The 26,179-nt window shown below is 43.3% G+C and overlaps 1 protein-coding gene across 1 annotated transcript; it reads left to right on the top strand.

Moving 5' to 3' along the window:
* The first annotated feature begins 1,118 nt into the window (after positions 1 to 1,118).
* Positions 1,119 to 19,011, top strand: LSMEM1 (leucine rich single-pass membrane protein 1). The gene is made up of 4 exons (XM_070755497.1): positions 1,119 to 2,546; positions 5,518 to 5,640; positions 17,391 to 17,531; positions 18,843 to 19,011. The coding sequence occupies exons 2-4, from the start codon at positions 5,523 to 5,525 to the stop codon at positions 19,007 to 19,009; spliced, it is 426 nt and encodes a 141-aa protein (XP_070611598.1). The 5' UTR covers positions 1,119 to 2,546; positions 5,518 to 5,522; the 3' UTR covers positions 19,010 to 19,011.
* The last annotated feature ends 7,168 nt before the right edge of the window (positions 19,012 to 26,179 follow it).

The raw sequence follows: 26,179 nt of genomic DNA, 5'->3' as shown, positions 1-26,179 counted from the left end.
GGGACTATGGGGACCCCAGGACTTACAAGATTTCAATATCAATTTCTTAGAACTAAAGGCGGTCTCAATGGCCCTCCGCAGCTTTGCCCACATGTTACAGGGTCAACATGTCTTAATTCTAACCGACAATGTCTCTACGCGTTCCCATATCAACAGGTAGGGGGGAACATGGTCACAGAGACTAATGAGGGAGTCGGAGTCTTTACTTCGGTGGGCGGAGGCCAATTTAGCCTCCCTGTCAGCAGAACACATTTTGGGGGTGGAGAACGTTTGTGTGGGCTGGCTGAGTTGGAAGACTCTCAACCCAGCGGAATGGCGACTGGACCTCAGGATATTCCAAGAAATAGCCTTGTGGTTCGGAACCCCGGTGATAGACTTGTTTGCAACCTGCCACAACACTCAACTCCCTCGCTTCCTCTCCTGCTTTCCGTCTCCAGGAGCGGAAGGGGTGAACGCGTTATGCCTTCACTGGCCACCGGGTCTGCTTTACGCCTTTCCACCGGTCTCCATCATCCCAAAGGTGATTCGGAAGATTCTGAGGGAGCGAGCAGAGGTTCTGCTGCTGGCCCCCTACTGGCCGCGTCAAATCTGGTTTGCCGATCTGAAGGAGCTCTCGATATCGCCTTGCTGGAGGATCCCAGACCACTGGATCTCCCTCAGTCAAGGGGTAATGACTCACCCCGAGCCACAGTGGTGGCAACTGACCGTGTGGCACTTGAGCGGGACCATCTGAGAAGACAGCTCTTGCCGGATGCGGTCATAGACACTATGCAAGCTGCTCGCAGACCCTCCACTAGACGCATCTATCAGGCCACATGGTCGACCTTCTGCAACTTCTGTGGACAGCGGGAGGTAGATCCACAGAGAGCGTCACCTCTCCTGGTTCTGACATTCTTGCAGGCAGGCTTGGAAAAAGGCCTCGTCCCCAAACGTTATGTAGACACGTGGCCGCCTTATCAACCATCATAGTAAAAGACCACTACCGCCCCCTCACAAGACATCCATGGATTAAGGACTTTTTAAGAGGGGCCACTAACATCAGGCCATCGACGGTTTACCGTTTTCCCTCTTGGGACTTGCCCCTGGTGCTGCACGCCTTGACAGGTCCCCCCTTTGAACCTATACGTCAAATTTCCTTACAATTCAGGACCCAGGCATCTCTGGAGGACATTTGCAGGGCAGCCACATGGGCAGCCCCGTCCACTTTTATTAGACATTACCGGATTGACTCCTTCGCTTCGGCAAAAGCGGCTTTTGGGAGGGGGTATGCTCATTCCCAATGCCCCTGGTCCGGCCTTCTCCCTCCCTTTGATTCAAGCTTGGGTATATCCAATGTTGGACTCTTCTTGCAAATGCATTGGAGAAGGACCGTTGAACTTACCTGAACGGTCTTCTCGATGCACTGCAAGGAGAGTCCAAACCCTCCCGGCTCGGGACCAGGGCCACTGTTTTGGGTTGACGTTATAGTTTAAGCTTTCTTGCATTTATGTGGTTCAATAAAATTGTGTTCCTTACTACTGCTCCTTCATTTTATATTAGACTGGAGGGCTAAGGGGGCGGTACTTGCCTAATATTTAAATTAAACTCAGTCCCTACCAATCAAACTGGAGAATGACCCATGTTGGACTCTCCTTGCAGTACATTGAGAAGACCGTTCAGGTAAGTTCAACGGTCCATTTCCATCGACCTTTCCCAACCATTTCACACTGGGTGTTCAAGGCCACCATACTCCAAGGATGGCATCTTCTCCACCATGCCAAAAAATATCTTTGCAGCATATGATTGGCTAATGATGGACGCTGGGTATTGAGGTGGGGGCTGAAGGGGAAAATTAGTTTTACACTTTCATTGTCAGACTCCAGCTGACTTTTCTGCAATCACTATCTCAGTAAAATTGCCTTTTGAAATGTGTCTGGCTTTAAGAGTTTTATTTGGGAAAGGAGGTGAGGCAGACCCTTACAGGTACACAAAATACAGAATTATTTAAGGGGAACAATTATTTTGGGATGCTTTTTATGGCATAGGTTATTAAAGGGACCACCTATCTCTCATAATCCCTGACTATTTAGTAAGCTCAGAAAAAGTTGGCATGTTTCAAGTGTGGTGGTTGAAATAATGCAGTCTATTGGGACTTAGGAGACTTTCTTCTTTGTTGCATATCTACCTTCTGAAAAGATTTCCCCCTAGAAAGCCATTTCCCACTCTGATAAAGTTCTGCTGGTTTTCAGAAACCTGACTGTAACAAAGAAGGGGATAATATAAAGTGAATATCATCAGCACATTTGTAAATGTGGTAAAATTAAAAGTGCTTTCTACATGTTGGCTTTTAATTTACCATGTCTAATCAAGTATTTGAAACCTGACAACTTTGCAGAAACGAATACTATATATAGCTATAGGCAACAACATTCTGCTTCAGGGCTGAGCTTGTGGCTCTAACACATTCAAGTGGATTTGGAGAAGACAAAGAAACAACGCTGCTGATATATGCATTTTTCCAGCATTTTGTGAAAGAAAATATAAGATTAATTGGGGATGGTTTAGATGTGAGTAATATTCAGTTCTCTAAGCTTTTAAATATGTTAAGAATTTATTACATGAACTGAAATATTTATTGATGTATTTATTGGTAGCCTTTGCATTTTAAAGTTATTCATAAGACATTTGATGTGGTAACTTAAATAATTAGTCCTGAGTCCTCCGTAAAGAAAGTTTTTATTTTCTACCTCTAGTCAGTCTGAAAGTAAAAAATGGATATAGCATTATTTTTAGTTGTTCAAGAACCATAAATGTATAATGGAATACCAAGCTTTAGGTATTTCAGATGATATTTAAAATCCATCACCATATATTTATATTAGATAAATATATTTGAATTAAATTTAAGTAGCATCCTGTTTCCTAATTTTTGTTTCTTGAGTCAAGAAAAAATAGAGCACTCACCTTCAAAATATCAAATAGCCTCAATACTGATAGTATACATTCAGAGGATTGCAGAACATGTATTCATATGCAGTCTGACCTAGATGTTGAGCTTATCCTGAATGGCTTCCAAAGGGACAATCCCAAAATAGCAACAACAATGTAGCTATTGGATGTTATTCCTTTCCAACACATGATATTTTCCCAGAGGAACAGTAACCCGTCTGTTCTTAATTCAATCAATGTTGCATATATAATTTTCTAATCAACATGTCCCATTCTTTATAATTGGAATCTCTCATTACATGAATGAAGTTTTCTTGGTTTTATGATGTCATGATGTTTGAAAGAATCCTATTTCCTAAATAATTTAATTGAACTTACAAATGGTCTGTGTTTAAGTTCTAAGATTGACAGCAAATATCTTCTTCAATGAAGAAGTAGCAGTAAACAAAATTTATATGTACAGTAGTATTTGTGTAGCATAGGCGGAGTAAGCAGTGTAACTCAATTTTGCAACTGAGCAGTGTAGACAAAGGATAAAGATAGATTTAAGGAACTCAGGCCATTCATAGACTAAAGATGATCATTCAAATATGCATATTTACATATGGCTTATGTTACATGTTAAGATCAGGCAAACCAAAGGCCAGACACGTGGCTAAAACTGTCAGTTTATTGAGCTGTAATAACACGAGCAAGATAACCAGCAGAAAGGGAATGAATGGGGACAGCTCAGGTGAGCCTATAAATGCAGGTGGTATCCAATCCCCAGGTTTGAATCTCCTGCCGGAGATTCAACCAATGGGGAATGTCTTGGCCAGACCCCGGGACGTAACACTGTATAACTACAACATGCTTCTTTCCCTTATAGAAACATAGAAGACTGACGGCAGAAAAAGACCTCATGGTCCATCTAGTCTGCCCTTATACTATTTCCTGTATTTTATCTTACAATGGATATATGTTTATCCCAGGCATGTTTAAATTCAGTTACTGTGGATTTACCAACCACGTCTGCTGGAAGTTTGTTCCAAGGATCTACTACTCTTTCAGTAAAATAATATTTTCTCACGTTGCTTTTGATCTTTCCCCCAACTAACTTCAGATTGTGTCCCCTTGTTCTTGTGTTCACTTTCCTATTAAAAACACTTCCCTCCTAAACCTTATTTAACCATTTAACATATTTAAATGTTTCGATCATGTCCCCCCTTTTCCTTCTGTCCTCCAGACTATTCAGATTGAGTTCATTAAGTCTTTCCTGATACGTTTTATGCTTAAGACCTTCCACCATTCTTGTAGCCCATCTTTGGACCCGTTCAATTTTGTCAATATCTTTTTGTAGGTGAGGTCTCCAGAACTGAACACAGTATTCCAAATGTGGTCTCACCAGCGCTCTATATAAGGGGATCACAATCTCCCTCTTCCTGCTTGTTATACCTCTAGCTATGCAGCCAAGCATCCTACTTGCTTTTCCTACTGCCCGACCACACTGCTCACCCATTTTGAGACTGTCAGAAATCACTACCCCTAAATCCTTCTCTTCTGAAGTTTTTGCTAACACAGAACTGCCAATACAATACTCAGATTGAGGATTCCTTTTCCCCAAGTGCATTATTTTACATTTGGAAACATTAAACTGCAGTTTCCATTGCTTTGACCATTTATCTAGTAAAGCTAAATCATTTACCATATTACAGACCCCTTCAGGAATATCAACCCTATTGCACACTTTAGAGTCATCGGCAAATAGGCAAACCTTCCCTACCAAACCTTCCCCTATGTCACTCACAAACATATTAAAAAGAATAGGACCCAGAACAGACCCTTCTGGCACACTGCTTGTAACCTGTCTCTTCTCAGAATACTCGCCATTAACAATAACTGTTGTCTACGCTTCAGCCAGCTTGAAATCCACTGAACTATCCCGGGATTAAGTCCAATCTTCACTAATTTATCTATCAGCTCTTTATGTGGAACCGTATCAAAGGCTTTGCTGAAGTCCAGATAGGCAATATCCACGGCACCTCCTTCATCCAACACCTTTGTGACATAGTCAAAGAAATCAATGAGATTAGTCTGACATGATTTGCCTTCAGTAAAGCCATGCTGATTTGGGTCAAATAAGTTATTGTTTTTAGGTGCTGATTTATCCTCTTTTTGAGTAGAGTCTCCATCATTTTAACTATAACTGATGTCAAGCTAACTGGCCTGTAATTACCAGCTTCTTCTCTACTGCCCTTGTGGATGGGCACAACATCTGTTAACAGGGATTGGTTAAACAGATCAGTCCAGGGGGGTAGCAATGACAGATCTGAGTTCTTTAAGAACTCGGGTGGATGCCATCTGGACCCATTGCCTTATTTATCTTTAATCGTTCAAGTTCTTCTAAGACATCGGCTTCTAAGATCACTGAAGCTGAATCCGTACAGCTGGAAGCAATGCTATATTCCTCTATAAGTAGCTATTGAAATGGTCAACGATCTTATTCTCATCAATGGGAATATCTTATCTTGAGCATACTTGACTACAACTCCTAAAATTGAACAATCCCTTTTTTTTTCATTTTAAATAAAGTCTGTTGTCATCTCTCAGGTATCATGGTGAGTTCTTCTGAAAGTGTGTTTAAAAATTCACACGAAGAAGGGAAACTTTATACTGTTGATTCATTGAACAATTTAAATGAACATGTTTCTGCAGTTCAAACTCAACCCCCAAGTATGTATGCTACATAATATTTTGTTAACAGCTTTTCAGATTTATGTATGTTGTTTACTTGATGGCTTTTAACAAGATAAATACATTTTCTGAATGGTTTAGAAAAATGAATAGAATAATTAAACAGGAAAAATAAACTCCTGGTCCTCTGGATGATGCTGAATTAGAATTTCCAATAGCACCATTGACCATGCAGGTCAGAGCTGCTAGAAATTGTGGGTTAATAATTTATGGAGTAATGTTTCCCATCCTTTGAAGAGTAAAACACATCTGGATATATTGAATTAAAACAAATTAGTTTCTTTATAGAGTAGAAGTTATGTGTGTATTATAGCTTTAATCAATATGAATTTTTCATAATTTAAAAATATTTAATTCAAAACATATAGTAATCTATGGCTATATATTTGAGGCTACAGAAATAAAGATTATAATTTTTAAACAATTGTTTAAAAGATTTGTTGGCATTTTTATACTATACATGTGTTTTTGATCCTGTTTGGAAATTACTGTATTTTTTGGACTATAAGATGCACCAAAGTATAAGACACATCTTAGTTTGGGGGAGGAAAATAAGGAAAAAGCTGATTGGGGCGTGGATGGCCTGCCTGAATACCCTCAATCAGCTTTTCCCAGAGGTGAACTTTAGCAACAGGTTCATTGGTTGTGAGCTCTGTGCCTTAATTTTTAATTTGTATATTTATCTCTTGCATAGCTGTCCTATTTGCATATGTAACAACTGCACTTGCAAGGGTGGGTTCCTCTCTGTTGGGATCGGTTGTCCAAACCTATAGCAACCCGCTAATGACCTCACAGTGATGTCACAAAATTGGTTCTGTTGGTGCTGGTCCATAGGTGCCACCATCTTTCTTCTTTTTTTTTTGGAATTTTTAAAATCCCTCCGGGGTTTTCTGTGCATGCACAGAAGCTGAGTTTCTGACACTTCCTTGCTATCATTCCCTGGGCTCATATAGACAAAGCAGCCCGCTGGCATTCTTGGTAGTTTCTCCTACAGTGTTTTTCAGACTGGGGGGAACCAAAGTGGCAACTCTTTACTTGTGTGCTTTCCCAGAGCCCCAAGAGCCACCCTCCTAGAGCCCCGCTGCTGCGGCTCTGGAATTTTCCTTCCACCACTGCTATACTGGAGTTCCCATAAGGGTAAAAGGCAAGCAAGCATGTTGGAGTCACCCGGCCATGGGGAAGGGAGCTAGCAGCTCTCACATTGACAGGAGATACAGCTGTTGTGCTTGGGACAACAGGGGGGGGCAGTGGGACATCCTGGAACTCCAGGGAAGTTTCCCTGCACAGGTTTGGGTGGCGGTGTGTGTGTGTGTAGAAAGCGAGCTCCAGGCAGCTTGCTTCCTCCCTGCCGCCAAAACCCATGCACGAGTACAGGGCATTCTAGAACTTCTGGGGAGTTCTGCACAGGTTTGGGTTGCAGGGATGGTGATGGTTTGAAACATGAGCTCTAGCCAATGATGGGCAGTGCTCTGAGAGATCAGGCAGCGCCACTTGCCACTGCCTGGAGCTCACTTTTCACACACACCACTGGCAAAAGCTGCAGAGGAAAAAAGTACAGCCTGTGTATATAATATATACACTGTTCAATAAAATAAAGGGGAAACTTAAACAACATCCCACCCCTTAAAGGACCTAACGATAGAGTATAACGATGAAACAATTAAAGCCAATCTCTTTAATACCTTCTTCAGCTCTATCTTTGTTAACAGCAATGGCTCATGCTCAGCATTTCCTAGTCGCAACTCAACTAACCTCAATGATATAACATATATTGAATTTACAGAGAAAAAGTTTAAAAAATTATTACACAACCTAAAACCTTCTCTTTCTATTGGACCGGATGGACTATGCGCATATTTCTTTAAAAAGCTCTCAACCCTGGCTTAACTCCTAAGCATAATTTTCAAAATATCTTCTACAACTAGCTCCCTACCTAAACTCTGGTCTCTAACCACAGTCATTCCATCTTCAAAAAAGATGATCCAAGTAACATTGAAAATTACAGACCAATCTCCCTGACTTGTGTCAGTTGCAAAGTCATGGAATCCATCATAAACCAATCCATTACACTTCATCTTGAAACCAATAACCTACTTTCTGTTCTGTCTGGGTGCCCCCAGACTTCAACACCAACTGGAAAAAACAGCCAGACACGCTGGTAAAAGCAAAGGCACTTTATAGTTTGAAAAATAAACACAGATAAAAACCTGTTCTTCCCAACAGGCAGGCTATGAGGCTTCACAGCAGAGTCCTGACGGCCAGACAATACAGCAGACTTCTTGCTGGCACCCACACCACTGTAGAGAATAAGACCCACGCCTTTTCCCCCAAGGTTTCAGCCTTCAAGGCCACAAGCCAGAATCAGAGACGCCAAAGATCACAGCCAGGTCCCAGGACTCCCAAAGATAATACTCCACAATACAGGAAGGGTGGGTCTGCCTTTTCAGCCTTTCTGGGGAGAACCACACCCAAACCCAGCTGTTGCCTATTTAGGGCTGGAAATACCTGCCTAATTGTCCCCTTCTTTGGGCTGCTCTTCTCTGCCTGAGATCGATGATGGCTTGTGCATTTTCATCTAAGGACTCCAGGCTGCTTGCTGGGGAGAGCTCCACCCCGGGGGACTCAGGCTGTTCTCACTCTCCCTCGGCCTGATATTCCTCCTCCCCGTCTGCCTGGGCCTCCTCCTCCTCCTCCTGTTCCTCATCCTCCCCCTCTGAGCATGGAGCCGGCAGAGGTTCAGCCGTTCCCTGAGGAGCCTCAGACGGAATCACAACACTTTCCAACAAACAATTCAGTTTCAGGAAAAAAATCCTGCAATCTGCAACTCTTACACTGTAAAAACATATGGACTATTCAACTTGATCAGGAAAGATCAATAGATGCAATCTATATAGACTTTTGCAAAACCTTTTACTCAGTAGTTCATGACAAACTTCTTCTGAAACTAAAATCTTATGGCATCTCTGGACCTCTGCATTATTGGATTTCAGTGTTCCTGCCCAACAGACAACAAGTAGTCAAAATAGGTAATGCCATATCTAATCCTGCTTCAAAAGGACCTTGACCATGTAGCTGAATGGTCTAACAACTGGCAACTTCAAATCTCAACCAACAAATACTCTGTCCTACACATTGGTAAAAAGAACCTGAATACTAAATACATAATTGGTAAAACTGAACTCGCAGAGAACCCTCACTCAGTAAAAGACCTTGGAGTACTAATTTCCAAAGACCTAAGTGCTAGAGCCCACTGTAACAGCATTGCCAAAAAAGCATTAAGAATTGTAAACCTAATCTTACGTAGCTTCTTATCTAGAAACACTGATTTATTAACCAGAGCATACAAAACATTCATCAGACCTATTCTGGAATACAGCTCACCTGTATGGAATCCATGTTGCATATCAGACATTAATACATTCGAAGGAGTCCAGAAATACTTCACAAGAAGAGTCCTTCACTCCTTCTCACTTAACAGATTACCTTGCTTCTCCAGACTTCAAATACTACGTTTACAAAATTTACAACTATGATACCTCCGAACTGATTTAACTGTTGTTCATAAAATCATACATAATAATGTACTTCCTGTCAGTGACTACTTCACCTTTAACAACACAAGAGCATGTAATATATAAAAACTGAATGTAAATCGCTCCAAACTAGACTGCAGAAAATACAATTTCAGCAATAGAGTGATCAGCACCTAGAATTCATTACCTGATTCTGTTGTTGCTTCCCGCTACCCCAAAATCTTCAACCTTACATTATCTACAATCGACATCTCCCCTTTTCTAAGAGGTCTGTAAGGGGTATGCATAAGTGCACCTTTGTGCCTACTGTCCCTATCCTACAGTCTTATTATCCTTTCTATTACTATGTTCTACTTATTTTAATACATACTATAATACTATACAGTACTTGTTTGACAAAAATAAATAAATAAAACAGAATATAACTCCAAGTAAATCAAACTTATGTGAACTCAAACTGTCCACCTAGGAAGCAACACTGATTGACAATCAATTTCACATGCTGTTGTGCAAATGAAATATTCAATGAGAATATTTCATTAATTCAGATCTAGGATGTATTATTTGAGTGTTCCCTTTATTTTTTTTGAGCAGTATATATTCTGTACTGGTTTATTTGCCTGAACAGTTTCATTGCTGTCACTACTCACACCATGTGAGTAGTGTTTTGTGGATATATTTTTCACTAAACAATCTATCAGATAGATAGATAGACAGACAGATAGATAGATATTGATTAGATATAGATATTGATAGATGATAGATATATAAGAAAAGGGAAAAGAGGAAAGGAAAAGGAAAGAAAGAAAAGGGGAATAAGGGAAAGAAAGAGAAAGAAAGAAAGAAAGAAAGAAAGAAAGAAAAAATTATGACTACAATTGAGCCCAAAATTTTGGTTGCTAAGCAAGAGCGTTAAGTGAGTTTCACCACATTTTACAAGTTGGCCATGCTCACACAGTCACCTGATCACCAGGCCATGCCCACCTGAAATCACACCCATCTGACCTTCAAGCCAAGACCATAAAATAAGCCACATCCACAGAACCAATAGTAAAGAAAAATGGGAACTCACGTGATTACTTGTTATATCCAAGTTGAAGTGCAAGCAGCAGAGCCATGACTTTTAGATCTGTAAGGATATTTAACTCAGTACCATTTTAACTTTGAATGGTCACTAATGAACTGTTATAAGTTGAGGACTACCTGTATTATATATTATGAGCCTCAACAGATAGAACTTGCCTGATCTGAAGCTATGAGAAAGCCTGACATTCTCTAGAACAGTGTTTCCCAACCTTTTTTGAGCCAGGGCACATTATTCATATTTTCAAAATCCTGGGGAACATTGAGTGTGTGTGTGTGTGGGGGGGGGGGGGGGTGTTAAAAATGTTTTGACAAAAAAAATCTCTCTTCCTCCTTTTCGCTCTATTTCGTCCTCCCTCTTTCTCTTCCTTCCTTCCCTTCTTTCTCTCCTTCCCTTTCTTTCTTTCTTTCTTTCTTCCTTCCTCTCTTTTTTGCTCTCTCTCTCCCTCCCTCCTTCTCTCGCTCTATGTCTTTCTCCCTCCTTCCCCCTCTTGCTCTCTCTGTTGCTTTTTTTTCTCTCTCTTGCTCTCTTTCTCTGTCTCTCTTGCTATCTCTTTCTCTCTCTCTCTGTCTCTCTTGCTATCTCTCTTTCTCTCTGCCTCTCTTGCTATGTCTCTCTCTCTCTTGCTATCTTTCTTTCTCTCTCTGTCTCTCTTGCTATCTCTCTTTTTCTCTCTCTCTTACTATCTCTCTCTCTGTCTCTCTTGCTATCTCTCTTTCTCTCTCTCTTTCTCTGTCTCTCTTGCTATCTCTCTCTCTCTCTGCCTCTCTTGCTATCTCTCTCTTTCTCTCTCTCTCTTGCTATCTCTATTTCTTTCTCTCTCTTTCTCTCTCTCTTTCTCTGCCTCTCTTGCTATCTCTCTCTTTTTTTCTCTCTCTTGCTATCTCTCTTTTTCTCTCTCTCTCTTTCTCTCTCTCTCTTTCTCTCTTGTTACACCACGTCGACAATAGCGGCATCGGGCAGTAGCCAGGTGTGGCGGCAGAGCGGTTGACTGCGAGCGGGAGCCCTGATGGCGGCAGCTGAACGTGTTGCTGGATGCCTTTTATGCTGGCGCTGCGCTGGTCATGGGCATGTGACTGGCACCTCCGGCCCAGCCAGCGAGCCAGTGCCAGCCCCGCAGCACCAGCATGTACGGTGTCCAGCAGCACGTCCAACCGCCACCGTCGGTGCCTCCACCTTGGAGCTCCCTCTCGCCGCTGCCACCCCGCGACTGCCTGGGGCCCGCTGCAGCCAGCACCCTCCCGCTCCCACCGCCAGTGTCCTCCCGCTGGGCCCCAAAGGACATTGGTTGCCGCCCCCGCCAAGGAAGCTCCAGCTGGGCGGGGCGCTGCTGGTGCCTCTGCCCTGGAGCTCTTGCCACCACCATCCCCCGGCTACTACCTGGTGCCATTGCTGATGGCGCCCTCCTGCTCTCGCTGCCGGTGCCCTCCCGCCAGGCTCCAAATGACACTTGCCGCCGATACCAGGGAAGCTCCAGCTGGGCGGGGCGCTGCTGGTGCCTCCGACCTGGAGCTCATACTCGCAGCTACCCCCGGCTACTGCCCGATGCTGCTGTTGCCGGCGCTCTCCTGCTGGGCCCCAAAGAAGGAAGGTGGGAAAAAGGAGGCGCGAAGAATGGGGCCCAGCAGGAGAGCGCTGGCAACAGCGGCATCAGGCAATAGCCGGGGGTAGCTGCGAGTGGGAGATCCAGGTCGGAGGTACCGGCACCGGCAGCGTCCCGCCCAGCTGGAGCTTCCCTAGGAGCTTCGCGGCACACCTGACCATGTCTCGCGGCACACTAGTGTGCCGCGGCACACTGGTTGGGAAACGCTGCTCTAGAATATAGTTTATTTAGTGTTAATCTTCAGCACAGAGGGAAATCAAAGGAAGAATTTCTGAGAATGTAGTCCTAAGAGAGCCAAGAGCTACTTGAGTTACAGCAATTCAAAACTCATTTTTACTTACTTAACCTAGGTAGTTTTTAATACAGTGGAACCCCGACATAAGAGCTGCTCTACTTAAGAGCAACTCGAGATAAGAGCTGGGAGGGGAGAGATATTTTTGTTCTACTTACAAGCCCAAATTCGGGATACAAGCGCCAAGGAGCTGTCTCCTGAAGCCAAACGCTAACTTCCGCGTTCGGCTTCAGGAGACAGCTGCGAAGCGGCGCGCGTGTTTTAAAAGGTTGCAGCCGGCCTGGGGGCTCGGGGGGGTGCTTGCAGCTTTCTTTCTTGCTCTTTTTCTTTCTCTCTTTTACCTTCCCTTCCTCTATTTCTTCTTTTCTTTCTCCTTCCCACCTTCTTCCCTCCCTCCCTCCCTTCCCTCATTCCTCTCTTACTCTCCCCTTTCATAAGTTTCCTTGCTTCCTTCCTCTGTTCCTGTCCCTTCCCCCTTTCTTTCTTTCTTGCTTTCTTTCTTGCTTGCTCTTTTTCTTTCTCTCTTTTACCTTCCATTCCTCTATTTCTTCTTTTCTTTCTCCTTCCCACCTTCTTCCCTCCCTCCCTCCCTTCACTCATTCCTCTCTTACTCTCCCCTTTCATAAGTTTCCTTGCTTCCTTCCTCTGTTCCTGTCCCTTCCCCCTTTCTTTCTTTCTTTCTTTCTTTCTTTCTTGCTTGCTTGCTTGCTTGCTCTTTTTCTTTCTCTCTTTTACCTTCCCTTCCTCTATTTCTTCTTTTCTTTCTCCTTCCCACCTTCTTCCCTCCCTCCCTCCCTCCCCTCATTCCTCTCTTACTCTCCCCTTTCATAAGTTTCCTTGCTTCCTTCCTCTGTTCCTGTCCCTTCCCTCTTTCCTTCCTTCCTTCCCACCCTCCGTCCATTCATTCACCCATTCCTCTCTTGATCGCTTAAAGCCGGTCCCTGGTGCAAAAAGGGTTGGGGACCTCTGTCCTACAGGATTGGGTGGCAGAGAAGTTGAACATATGTAAATTTAAAAGTTTAAGAAAGTTTACAAGTTAAGTGAAAGAAACTTCATTATTCATTTATATGTACATGTACATTTCTTCATTAAAAACATGTCTTTCTGCATAATTTAGACTAACTTTGTGAGTTTTTTGAGGGCTGGAACCAATTAAAATTATTTACATTAATTCCTATGGGGAAAAGTCGTTCGAGATAAGAGCTGCTCGACTTAAGAGCCCAGGTCCGGAACGAATTAAACTCGTATCTCGAGGTACCACTGTAGTTCCAAAATTATTGATAACACCACCCCACCCCACTCAAATTTCAAAACCTGCTGCAAAACGCTGGTTATCATAAATTGCCCTGCATGCAATAGTTGCCTTGGAGCAGTTGAACACTGCAATCCCTTGGAAAACATAAAAATGTTTGGAGTTTGTGAAAAATATTGGAAAAATATTCCAGCAAGTGGTGAGTGTAAGGCCTGAAGCAGGAACCAAATGGTGTTCAAGTCAGAAGGACTATTATGTAAACACATAGCTTTGGTGACACCAACTCTATGCAAAGTACGCATTCATTCAGAAGAAAAATACATTTTGAGTGTAATTCCTTGAGCAGTGTTCCCTCTAATTTTTTTTCCGGTCTGAGCAGAAAAGTATAATGTCTGAGCAGCACATTTCCATGCCTGGGTGTGGATCAGTTAGAAACGAAAGGGGTGGGGGGTGTCACGTGATCTTAGGACACACAGCAACGGTCATAAAAATGAAACGGCAGCAAAGTTTTGATCCTGTGATCATCAGGCTGCTGTGAAGGTCCTAAGTGTGAAAAAGGGGCATAAGTCACTTTTTTCAGGGCCGTTGCTACTTTGAACGGTCAGTAAATGAACCATTGTAAGTTGAGGACAACCTGCCCTCCCCCCTAGATGTTTTCTGTGGAGCTTCAAAATGGACTCCTGATCTGCTGATCTGCTTCTAAAAGAGTGCACTGGTCAGACAGATAATCGTTGACTTCTGTTCTGACCCCAATGGAGGCCAACGTTTTTATCTCCTGAGTAAGACGGTTATTAAGTGTGTTCTGCCTCAGTTTATCACCTTTCTTGCCACAGTCGTTAAGTGAATCCCTGCAGCTGCTTATCAGAAGATCCCAAAAGATGTTCACATAACCCTGTGAACATAACGTTGTCAACTGTCCAAAGTTTGATCCAATAACCCCTTTATTTTTCTAACAAAATCCTTTCTTCCTAGAAGGAAGAATAGAAAGAATAAAATGGAAAAGGGGATTAAAAGGGGATACAAAAAAAAGAAAAAAGAAAAGAGTTTGGTTCAAAGTTCTGCTCAGATTGAAGAAATTGGAGTTTGAGAAGGCTTGATTAAGCTTGGAGTATTGTATTGTTTGCTCTTTTTAAATTTCAATTATTTTTTCTATTTAGATATATGAATTTAGGAATTGCTGATCTGTTTTAATAAAGTTAGAAGTATTGATTATAATAAGATATGGAGTAGGTGATACTGATTTGGATTAATGCATAAATGGAATTGAATTTAGCACTTTGGCATACTGGTTAATAAGCTAGAAATATAATTGGTGGTGTACTTTTTGAAGGAACATTAAGGAGGGAATTTAACTAAAAGAAAATGTATGTAACTGTATGACAAAATTAGAAAAAAAACCTTCAACTTTTGGGATGATTGCTATTAGTTATTAAGAAAATACTGCATTTTATTCATGGAAAATTAGATGGTACACTGTATTGTTTGAATGTATGTTGAGAGAAAAATAAAAAAAAAATTACACCCTTCCTTCCTTCCTTCCTTCCTTCTTCTCCACTTCTCTCTTTCCATCCCTTTCCCTTTTCTTTCTTTCTCTCTCTTTTCCCTCTCTCATTCTCTCCTTCCAGGTCTCTCTCATTCCTGCGTCCTCTCCCTCTCTCCCCCCTTCACTCTCATTTTTTCTCTCTCCTCCCTTGTGTGTCCAATCACACTTGTCCAATAAAGAAATAAAGGAAGGATAATCCCAGAGCAGATTCCATTGGCTCCAAAATGGGGGGGGGGGGGACCCAGCCGCGTTGGAGGGAAACGGGGTGGGGAAGAGATGTGCTGCCAGGCACTCGGCTCCAGCCCCTCCCGCCTTTTCATCCTCCCTTTCCAAAGCTTCGCCCTCCCTCTCCAACTCCCAACTCCCTCTCCGATGTTTCACAACTTCTCCCATTGTCTCAGCACTCACAATGGACAGTTTGCGTCTCTTTTGACTGCTGGATTCTCCATTTGAAAATGGGGGTGGGGCAATCTTCCAGGCCCTGCTTTAAACCCCCTCAGGAGGCTTTTGAGACTCCTTCACAGCAGTCAGGTGGTTGCTGTCAGCAGGGGCCCCCTGACATCAAGCCTGCTTTGCTGGCCATCGCAGGGCTTGACATCAGGGGTGCCCTGCTGCCCTGGCCGCCATGCTCGCCTTGTACCATGGAGGGGGGGGGCGTGTGCAAGCCCCTTGCCTCCACCGCCTCCTATTCCACCGCCCTGCTGCCTGAGCCCATTTACAAGGAGCTGGTGGAAGACCCGGTGTCACTTCTGCTAAAGGTAGGCAAAAAAAAGAGCAAAAGCGACATTAGATCTTCCACCAGCCCCTTGTAAATGGGCTCAGGCAGTGAGGCGGTGGAAGAGGAGGTGGTGGAGGCAAGGGGCTTGCACGCCCCTCCCCCGCGGCACAGGGGCCCACTGACGTCAAGGCCGCCTGGGGAAGCGGCGTGCAGCGACAGAGCTGGAGAAGCCGGGCGGGGCTTAGAGCCCATGGGGCGCTGGTTCCATCGCGCTGGCATGGAAAACTCTGGGCTGAGCTTGGTTTTTGCTTGCACCCCAGCGCGCTGCGTGCGTTAGAAGGAACATTGTTCTTGAGTGGATACAGTCCTGCACTTTTCCCTAGCAGTTAATCAATTATTGTATTTGGTTTGGGGTCTTGTCTATAATAAAGAGACCAATAATATATAGCAATACCAAATTCATAGGCCAAACAACTTGAATACTAAATACTGTACTAGTCTGCTTCACCACTAGCTGAAGGGTCAATGAGTCTGAGCAGCAAGATGCATTAATCCAAAGATCTCATGATATGAGTACAAAATCTATTGTTGGAAGATCATGAGAGCTGAAGATTTTAAAAATTAAAGTTTTGTATATAAAAATGTGTAGCCATTGTATAACTCTTCTTTTGAGACTGATTAAAAGTTTTCTAGAGACCTTTGTAACAAAAAGCAGAAAAGTAAATAGTTAAGCATTGTTGAAACTTGTGACAGATTGTCAACAGGAATAGATTAAATTACTATGAAATTGATTAAATGATTACGGAATAGATTAAACTACTATGGAATACACTGAACTTGCTTGTGTTTCATCCTAAGACACAGGAAACCTGTACGTAGCTTTTAGATAGGGATAGGGGATAAGGGAAAAATCATGTATCGGGAAATGAATTTAGTCTGTCACCCACTATGTCAGATAACAAACATACTGGGAGGGGTCTGATAGGATATAATTAACTGTGTTCTGTTTCTGTAAATGTGTGCACCCCCAGGGTGACATCATGCTTTGCAGATTGCTTGGGACAGTAGAGAGATTACTGTGCCCAAATAAACCCTGTTTCCTTACTCTGAAGCCTTCTTTCTCTGATTATTTCTTTTTAGGAATTTCAGCAAACAATTATATTCAGAAATCAAAGATAAACCAAAGGTTGAAATAAAGACTGGCATGGTGGATTTCATATTCTTGATGAGATTCACTTTCCTATTGTGATATACTGTACTGCTATTTATAGATCCAATTTGCAGCAATGGTCAAGAGAAATTTTCATAAACACTGGCTGGTAGATAGTCTGTGTTCTCTCAATACAGATTTGCTGATTCATTTCAAAAATTTTAATAAACTATATTTGAAAGCTATGTTATAGTGTGCATATACCCTATGTTTTCTATCACATTTTCTATCTCTATGTGCTTTATATAATTAATTATGAAATAAACAGGTTCTGATGTAGAATTTAAATATTTATAAAATGTTACAAGATGTAATTTAGTTTATTTGGCTGACATTCTTATAAGACAAATCATTGGATTAAGTTCAACAAATATGAATTATTCCTTGGAATTAGAACTTATATACTTATAAGTAAATTTATAAATAAATTTATAATATTTATTTATTCTTAGTGTCCATTGTAATCATCTTAGAATTTATTTTTTGTTTCATAGTGGTCTGCGAAGACGACACAGATAGTAATGGGTGTCAAATTATGCAAAGGGGCATAGGATGTCAAAGCTGGTACTTTGTCACATTAATCATCATTTTAATTGTCAGCCTGGTGCTTGTTTTCTTTGTAATAATCTTAATAGGTAAGTTAATACACCTTAATTTTTAGGGTATTGGTAATGGGTGACTAAGCTAGAAGTTAATGGCATGTTTTATTCTTATAGCATGTTCTCTTAACAAACAAAATATGAACAAATGAATGCATATTCCACGCTGATTGTATGAAATTCCTTTAACAGTAGTGTTTATATTCAGGAGCTTTAGCCTAACAGAAATTTAGAAAATATTTTATTGACTCAGCATTGACTTGTTTTACAGCTGGAGTGATAGAATTTTGGTAATATATAATAACTTTATTAATCTTCCATCCAGTAATATTGTTTGATTCATTTATATACTAAAAAAATTTTTTGTTTGAATCTTTATTTTCCACCATAAGTTATTTAAAGTGTTTAACAAAAAATGTACAAGCATTTGGAATCATTTAAAACTATTTTAAAAACATGAAAGATGCTTGTTAAAATAACATCATTATATTTGAAAGCTGTAAATGAACTATTGACCAAACATTGGACAATAAAGAATTCTATAATATGGGAGAATCCCAGTTCTGTGTAGATGCTGGTTTTCTTTCAGGGAGAAGCAGCACTTCTCTAAAGGAAAGAATCAGCAACCATAACTCTCTAACACATATTAAGAAATGGGAACATTTATAATGAAGTAGATAGTCAATTTGGTTCTTTGATCCAAAGCTACTTATAGCTTTCAATCAATCTTGAATTGCACCTGGAAATCGATTCATGTGTAATTGAAATAAAATGGTGTGATGCTTCCTATTTTCCTAATTCCAACTAAAGTTCTAACAGTTGGACTAATTTAGGACATAATTCCAGTTATGAGTAGTCTTCTATGGCAGCCTTCAGCACAGAGCTTACTATAAAGCAGCTGAAAAATTATAATGGATTCAATCTGGACTACACTTGCATGTCTTGTATTAATAACTAGATAAGATGAAAAAAAGTATGCCGTTGCAACTACCAGATCTTCAGATATTGAGTTGAGAAGCCAAACTGTCTCAATTTGTCCTTTATTCTTTACTATGGACTGATGAAAAGGAGTGGTTGTTGGACCATTTGCAATGTACAGTATATAAGACTTTAATTAGGATTTTGATAAAGTGGCAGAATTTGTTGTGTTCAAATCTGGTAAGCTAGTACAGAGCAAATTGTCATAAAACATCATATATTGCATTTTGATCACACCGAGATTTGTGTTTAAAATAGGCTAATAGCATGGTAACAATAATAATGGAGTTTGACATGGTAAGATTTGTTTAAACATAATCATTTATTTCTTCTCTTTCTATTTCTCTTTGTTTTTTCTTTTTGTAACAGTACACACTGGAGAGAAGATGGATGAAGTTTCAAGAAAAATAATACTACAAAGGAGGAGCATTGACAATCTCAGGAAATTAAATGACATGATATTACAATACTTCAACCAGACAGAAACCATAGAGATTATTGGAAAATTCAGCACAGTATTAAAAAATGACTATTGAGGCCTGACTTTTCAGATTATTGGCTAATGACAGGAGGGCCCTCTGCTATGAAATCCACTCTCAAGTTGGCCATCGAATGTTGGATGTGTTCTATTTAATGAATATTTCTAATAAACATTCTACAACATTCAGACAAAGCTTAGCAAAATCAAACTGTTTTTTAAATTGTTGATTTTCTGTTGAATTGCAATTTTTAAATCCATGCTCATTCACATGGTTATTATCACTTAGATGGATGATCTTATGACAAGTGCTATATCTATGGCAGCATCTGGACTACATATATCTAGCTATATCTACAGTGGAGAAAAAAGTATTTAGTCAGACACCAATTGTGCAAGTTCTCCCACTTAAAAAGATGAGAGAGGTCTGTAATTTACATCATAGGTAGACCTCAACTATGAGAGACAACATGAGAAAACACATCCAGAAAATCATATTGTCTGATTGTTAACAAATTTATTTGCAAATTACGGTGGAAAATAAGTATTTGGTCGCATACAAACAAGCAAGATTTCTGAGTTTCACAGACCTGCAACTTCTTCTGTTCTGTTCGGGTCGTATGTGACCCGAAGCCAAGTTTGAGTCCCTGTAAAAAATTTTCCCTGCATATCTGAAACTTGAAATTTCATGCTGGTTCATCATTTCAGGGGTTCTCTCTATGAGAATTTTTTTGGGGGGGTGGGGGGCTTAGTTTTTGCTGGGCAAAAAAAGTTACAAATCTTATGTTCCTGGGTCACCCTGACCCGGACCGAAAACTCTTCATTTGCAGTGCTTATGTTTGGTCTTTTTGAAAGCTTTTTTCACTTGGAAAGTAGTCTGAACATTTCTGCACACAATGATATGAAAATTGAAATGAAAAAAGTAAATCTTATTGGTTTATTTTGCGGATATAATGCACGCCCCCCCCGTTTTTGTGAAAAAAATTTCAATTTATGGATAGTTTTGCTTGCAAAATGCATTCTATTTTACTAAAGTTGGTGTGGGATTGGTAGCTTGAACATTTCTGAATATAAGAAAAATATAAAGGAACTGAAAAAAATGATTCTTATTGGTTTTTTAACATCAGAAATAAGGCCTCCCCCCCCCCTTGGCTGCTTGCAACCATTTTCACTTTTTATTTTTTTATGCTCCAAATCCGAAATATTCTTTAAAATCTTAGGCATTCATTTACTCAATTTAACAATGCTGATCATCAAAAAATATTTTTGGGGTGGTGGCTAATTGTTTTCTGGGCAAAAAAAAATCATAACTTTGAATCTGTTTCTGTTCGTATGTGACCGGACCAAAAATATTTTTTTTAGGTACTTGAATTTGATCTTTTTGAAAACTTTTTCAACTGGAAAACTAGTTTGAACATTTATGAACATAATGATATGAAAATTGAACTGGAAAAATTGAGACTTATATTTTTATTTTGATCAAAAAGCCCCTCCCCCCATCCTTTTTTAATTTCGTGTCAATTTCTATTTTTTAAGGCTACAAATCCCTAAGGAATTTTCCCCCAAAAGGTTTGATATACTAAATTGAACATTTCTGAATATAAGAAAAATATAAATGAACTGAAAAAAACGGTTCTTATTGGTTTATTTTTGCCACAAAAGGGCCACCCCCCCTCGGCCTTGCTGTTTGCCATTATTGTCACTGTTTATACATATTTGTCTAGAAATATTTGGAATATCCTTTTGAATATCAACCACATTGTAGCCAGAGAACTAATTTTATGAAACAAATCCATTTTACTAAAAAAAAGTATGTAAGTTTGAAATTAACAGCATAATTTTTATATAAATTGAAATAATTGAGGCATACTTTATGTGCAAAATAAACCAATATGCATCAATTTTTCCAGTTCAATTTTCATATCATTATGTTCAGAAATGTTCAAGCTACCAATCCCACACCAACCTTAGTAAAATAGAATGTATTTTGCTAGCAAAACTATCCATAAAGTGAAGACTATTTTAAAAAAATGGGGGGGCGTGCATTTCATCAACAAAATAAACCAATATGCATCAATTTTTCCAGTTCAATTTTCATATCATTATGTTCAGAAATGTTCAAGCTACCAATCCCATACCAACTTTAGTAAAATAGAATGCATTTTGCAAGCAAAACTATCCATAAATTGAAAAAAAATTCACAAAAACAGGGGGGGCGTGCATTATATCCGCAAAATAAACCAATAAGATTTACTTTTTTCATTTCAATTTTCATATCATTGTGTGCAGAAATGTTCAGACTACTTTCCAAGTGAAAAAAGCTTTCAAAAAGACCAAACATAAGCACTGCAAATGAAGAGTTTTCGGTCCGGGTCAGGGTGACCCGGGAACATAAGATTTGTTACTTTTCTTAAACAGAACAGCAGGGTTAAGAGACTTCTGTCCTCCATTCATTACCTGTAGTAATGGCACCTGTTTGAAGTTGTTATCAATATAAAAGACACCTGTCCACAACCTCAAACAGTCACATTCCAAACTCCACTATGGAGAAGGCCAAAGAGGTGTCGAAGAACACCAGAAACAAAATTGTAGCCCTGCATCAGACTGGGAAGATTGAATCTGCAATAGGCAAGCAGCCTGGTGTGAAGGAATCAAATGTGGGAGCAATAATTAGAAAATTTTACTGAAAGAGTAGTAGATGCTTGGAACAAACTTCCAGCAGACATGGTTGGTAAATCCACAGTAACTGAATTTAAACATGCCTGGGATAAACATATATCCATCTTAAGATAAAATACAGGAAATAGTATAAGGGCAGACTAGATGGACCATGAGGTCTTTTTCTGCCATCAATCTTCTATGTTTCCATACAAGACCACTGATAAGCTCCATGAAAGATCTCACCCTATAAGGTCAAAATGATCACAAGAATGGTGAGCAAAAATCCCAGAACCACACGGGGGGGATCTAGTGAATGATCTGTAGAGGTCTGGGACCAATGTATCAAAAGCTACCATCAGTAACACACTGTGCCGCCAGGGACTCAGATCCTGCAGTACCAGACGTGTCCCTCTGTTAAGCCAGTACATGTCCGGGCCCGTCTGAAGTTTGCTAGAGAGTACTTGGATGATCCAGAAGAGTATTGGGAGAATGTCATATGGTCAAAGTAGAACTGTTTGGTAGAAACACAACTCGTCGTGTTTGGAGAAGAAAGAATACTGAGTTGCATCCAAAGAACACCATACCTTCTGTGAATCATGGGGATGGCAACATCATGCTTTGGGGCTGTTTCTCTGCAAAGAGACCATAGTTCCCTCTAAGCTGTGCAGTGCGCTATGGCGCAGAGGCTTTTACCTCTCAGCCCGGGAATTTCAAATTTCAAATTTGAAATGAGAACTGTTGCTGCTCTACAAACATTGGGCAGCAACAGTTCCTTAAGGAAAGTCAGGAAACAAAGGGCCCAACTGCAGGCCCACTTTCTTCTCTGCCCCTTAAATCCCAGATTTTCTCCTCCTCGCCCCCCTGGCAGCCAAACGGTTGTTTAGCTGCCGGCGGGTAAGGTAAGAAAATTGTCCGGGAGGCCCTGGGCCTGGCAGCGCGACTTGCTGCCAGGACTATCCTCTAAGCCAGTGATTTTCAACCTTTTTTGAGCCGCGGCACATTTTTTACATTTACAAAATCCTGGGGCACACCACCAACCAAAATGACACAAATCAAATAAATAAATAAATAAATAAATAAATAAATACATACATGCATGCATGCATGCATACATACATACATACATACATACATACATAACCCCCTCGTATATACAATCCCATGTAACATCCCCTTATAAATACAGTCAATCATCAATCATCCCTACTCAAATTTATATCTCATTTCTGGGTACTTCTCCTGTCTTTCCCCCTTTTCTCTCTCATGTTTGTCATTTCTCTCTCTTCCTCCCTTTTTCCCTCATTCCTTTTCCCTCTCACTTCTCCTCTTTTTCCATCCCTGTCTCTCTCCCCCCCTTATGTGTGTGTGTGTATACACACTGGAACCATTTCCAAAACCAGTTGAGGGCTGGGTTTTTTTCTCTTTTATTCTTTTCAAAAACAGGTGTGGGCTGGGGGGCGTTTCTTATTATTTGGGTGCTTTTTACCATATGCTTCAAGAATCACCCCTCTCTCCCTCTTTTGTTTCTCTCTCCTCTCATTCTCTGCCTCAATCATTTCTCCTTTTTTCTCCCCTTTTTGTTCTCATTTCTCTCTCTCCTTTCCTCTCCCTATCTGTCTCTCTTGCTTTCTCTCTCTCTTGCTATCTCTTTTTCTCTCTTATTTTCTTTCTCTCTCGTTCTTTCTCTCTCTCTCTTTCTCTCCCTCCCTCTTTCTCTCTTTTTCTCACTTTCTCTCTCTTGTTTTCTCTCTCTCTCTCTTGCTTTCTCTCTCTCTCTTGTTTTCTTTCTCACACTCTTTCTCTCTCTTGTTCTCTCTCTTGCTATCTCTTTCTCTCCCCCTTTTTCTCTCTCTTTCTCACTTTCTCTCTATCTTGCTGTCTGTTGCTCTCACTCACTCTCGTTCTCTCTCTGTTCTTCTCAGCGGAGGCTGGCAAAGGTGATATTCAATGTCGGGGGCGCGCGGGCGGTTGCGCGCGCTCCCTACCCCCCTGCTAGCCGCTCGGAATATTCAAAATAAGAAAAGCCTTCATCGGCGAAGGTTTTTCTTATTTTGAATATTCCGAGTGGGTTAGCAGGGGGGTAGGGAGCGCGCGCAACCGCCTGCGCGCCCTCGACATTGAATATCACCTTCGCTGGCCTCCGCTGAGAGAACGCCTGCCCCGTCTCTCCTGCAACCCCCTTGCTGAGAGCCTGGGACGAAAGTGCTCTCGGCAAAGGTGAGACGGGCAGGGCGTGCGTTCCGGGTGCAGGAGGAGCCACGCCGAAAGGCAGGAGACAGCGTAGGAGGAGAGGGGGCGGGCGCCGAAAGGCCGAGGGGGCTGGAGGCACCGTGGGGCGGCCGCGGCTCCCTTCCCTTCTGCTGCCGGCACCTCCCCGCCCCCCCGCGGGCTAGCAGGGGCATGAGGAGCGCGCGGCCGTGAAAAAGGGTGCACGCGGGGGTATTTTGGGGTGCGCACGCGCACACACGCGCAGCTTTCAGGGAAGCAACGAGAAGCCATGGGCGCGAGGGGGCCGACTTTCAAAGCAACCTTTGCCGGCCTCCCGCGGGAGGGTGCCAATAGCGGCGGTGGTGGTGGGGGGCAATAGCGGGGGGAGGCGAGCCGCCTTGCGGCACACCTGACCATGTCTCACGGCACACTAGTGTGCCGCAGCACACCGGTTGAAAAACACTGCTCTAAGCGTCCGTGGGGTGGGGCACTGGGAGTGGGGGGCCCACTGCTAGGCCTCTAAGCGTCCATGGGGGGGATGCCAGCGACGATTGGGAGTCGCAGCGTCCATGGGGGTGGGGAATGGTGACGACTGTCCGGACCGGGAGCCAGAGAAAGGTAAGAGGCCTGGCGGTGGCCCGCCGCTAGTCCTCTAAGCATCCATAGTGGGGGGTTGCCGCTGACCGTCCGGGAGCCACAGCGTGTGTGTAGGGGGGGGGTGCTGCCAGCCATTCGGGAGCTGCAGCATGTGTGTGTGTGTGGGGGGGGTGCTGTCGGCTGTCCAGGAGCTGCAGCGTGTGTGCGGGGTGTGTGTGTGTGCCGCCGTCTGTCCGGGAGCTGCAGCGTGTTTGTGTGGGGTGTGTGCCGCCGTCTGTCTGGGAGCCGCAGCATGTGTGTGGGGTGTGTGTGTGTGCTGCCAGCTGGCTGGGAGCTGCAGCGTGTGTGTGGGGGGGTGAGTGCCGCTGTCCGTCCGGGAGCTGCAGCGTGTGTGTGGTGTGTGTGTGTGTGCCGCCGTCTGTCCGGGAGCTGCAGCGTGTGGGTGTGGGTGTGCCGCCGTCTGTCCGGGAGCTGCAGCGTGTGTGGGGGGTGGTGTATGTGCCGCCGTCCATCTGGGAACTGCAGCATTTGTGGTGTGTGTGTGTGGGTGTGTGCCGCCGTCCATCCAGGAGCTGCAGCGTGTGTATGTGTGCCGCCGTCTGTCCGGGAGCTGCAGCGTTTGTGTGTGGGTGTGTGTGTGTGCTGCCGACTGTCCAAGAGCTGCAGCGTGTGTGCGGGGTGTGTGTGTGTGCCGCCGTCTGTCCGGGAGCTGCAGCGTGTTTGTGTGGGGTGTGTGCCGCCGTCTGTCCGGGAGCCGCAGCATGTGTGTGGTGTGTGTGTGTGTGCTGCCAGCTGGCTGGGAGCTGCAGCGTGTGTGTGTGGGGGTGAGTGCCGCTGTCCGTCCGGGAGCTGCAGCGTGTGTGTGGTGTGTGTGTGTGTGCCGCCGTCTGTCCGGGAGCTGCAGCGTGTGGGTGTGGGTGTGCCGCCGTCTGTCCGGGAGCTGCAGCGTGTGTGGGGTGTGTGTGTATGTGCCGCCGTCCATCTGGGAACTGCAGCATGTGTGGTGTGTGTGTGTGGGTGTGTGCCGCCGTCCATCCAGGAGCTGCAGCGTGTGTGTGTGTGCCGCCGTCTGTCCGGGAGCTGCAGCGTTTGTGTGTGTGGGGGGGTGCCGCCGACCGTCCGGCAGCCGCAGCATGTGTGTGTGGGTGCTGCCGTCCATCCGTGAGCTGCAGCATATGTGGTGTGTGTGTGTGTGTGCCGCCGTCTGTCTGGGAGCTGCAGCATGTGTGTGGGGTGTGTATGTGTGCCGCCATCTGTCCGGGAGCTGCAGCGTGTGTGGAGTGTGTGTGTATGTGCCGCTATCCGTCTGGGAGCTGCAGCTGGTGTGAGGTGTGTGTGTGTGTGTGTGTGTGCCGCCGTCCGTCCGGGAGCTGCAGCTGGTGTGGTGTGTGTGTGTGCCGCCGTCCATCCGGGAGCTGCAGCGTGTGTGGGGTGTGTGTGTGTGTCCCACCGTCCGTCCGGGAGCTGCAGCGTGTGTGTGTGTGGGGGGGGTGCCGCCGTCCGTCCGGGAGCTGCAGCGTATGTGGGGTGTGTGTGTGTGTGTGCTGCCGACTGTCCAGGAGCTGCAGTATGTGTGTGGGATGTGTGTGCCCTGGCAGTCCGGGAGCTGCAGCGTGTGTCTGTGTGTGGGGGGGTGCCCTGGCCATCCGGGAGCTGCAGCGTGTGGGGCGGGGTGCTGATGCGAACGCGGTCCATCCATGGTGGGGGTGGCAGGGCAGGCACAGCAGCCCAGGGAGAAAGAGGGAATTGAGATAAAGAGAGA

This window comes from Erythrolamprus reginae, chromosome 6 (genome assembly GCF_031021105.1).
Source record: "Erythrolamprus reginae isolate rEryReg1 chromosome 6, rEryReg1.hap1, whole genome shotgun sequence".
NCBI lineage: Eukaryota > Metazoa > Chordata > Lepidosauria > Squamata > Dipsadidae > Erythrolamprus > Erythrolamprus reginae.
The sequence above is the reverse complement of the archived record's forward strand: the minus strand, read 5'-3'. Positions and strand labels throughout refer to the sequence as shown.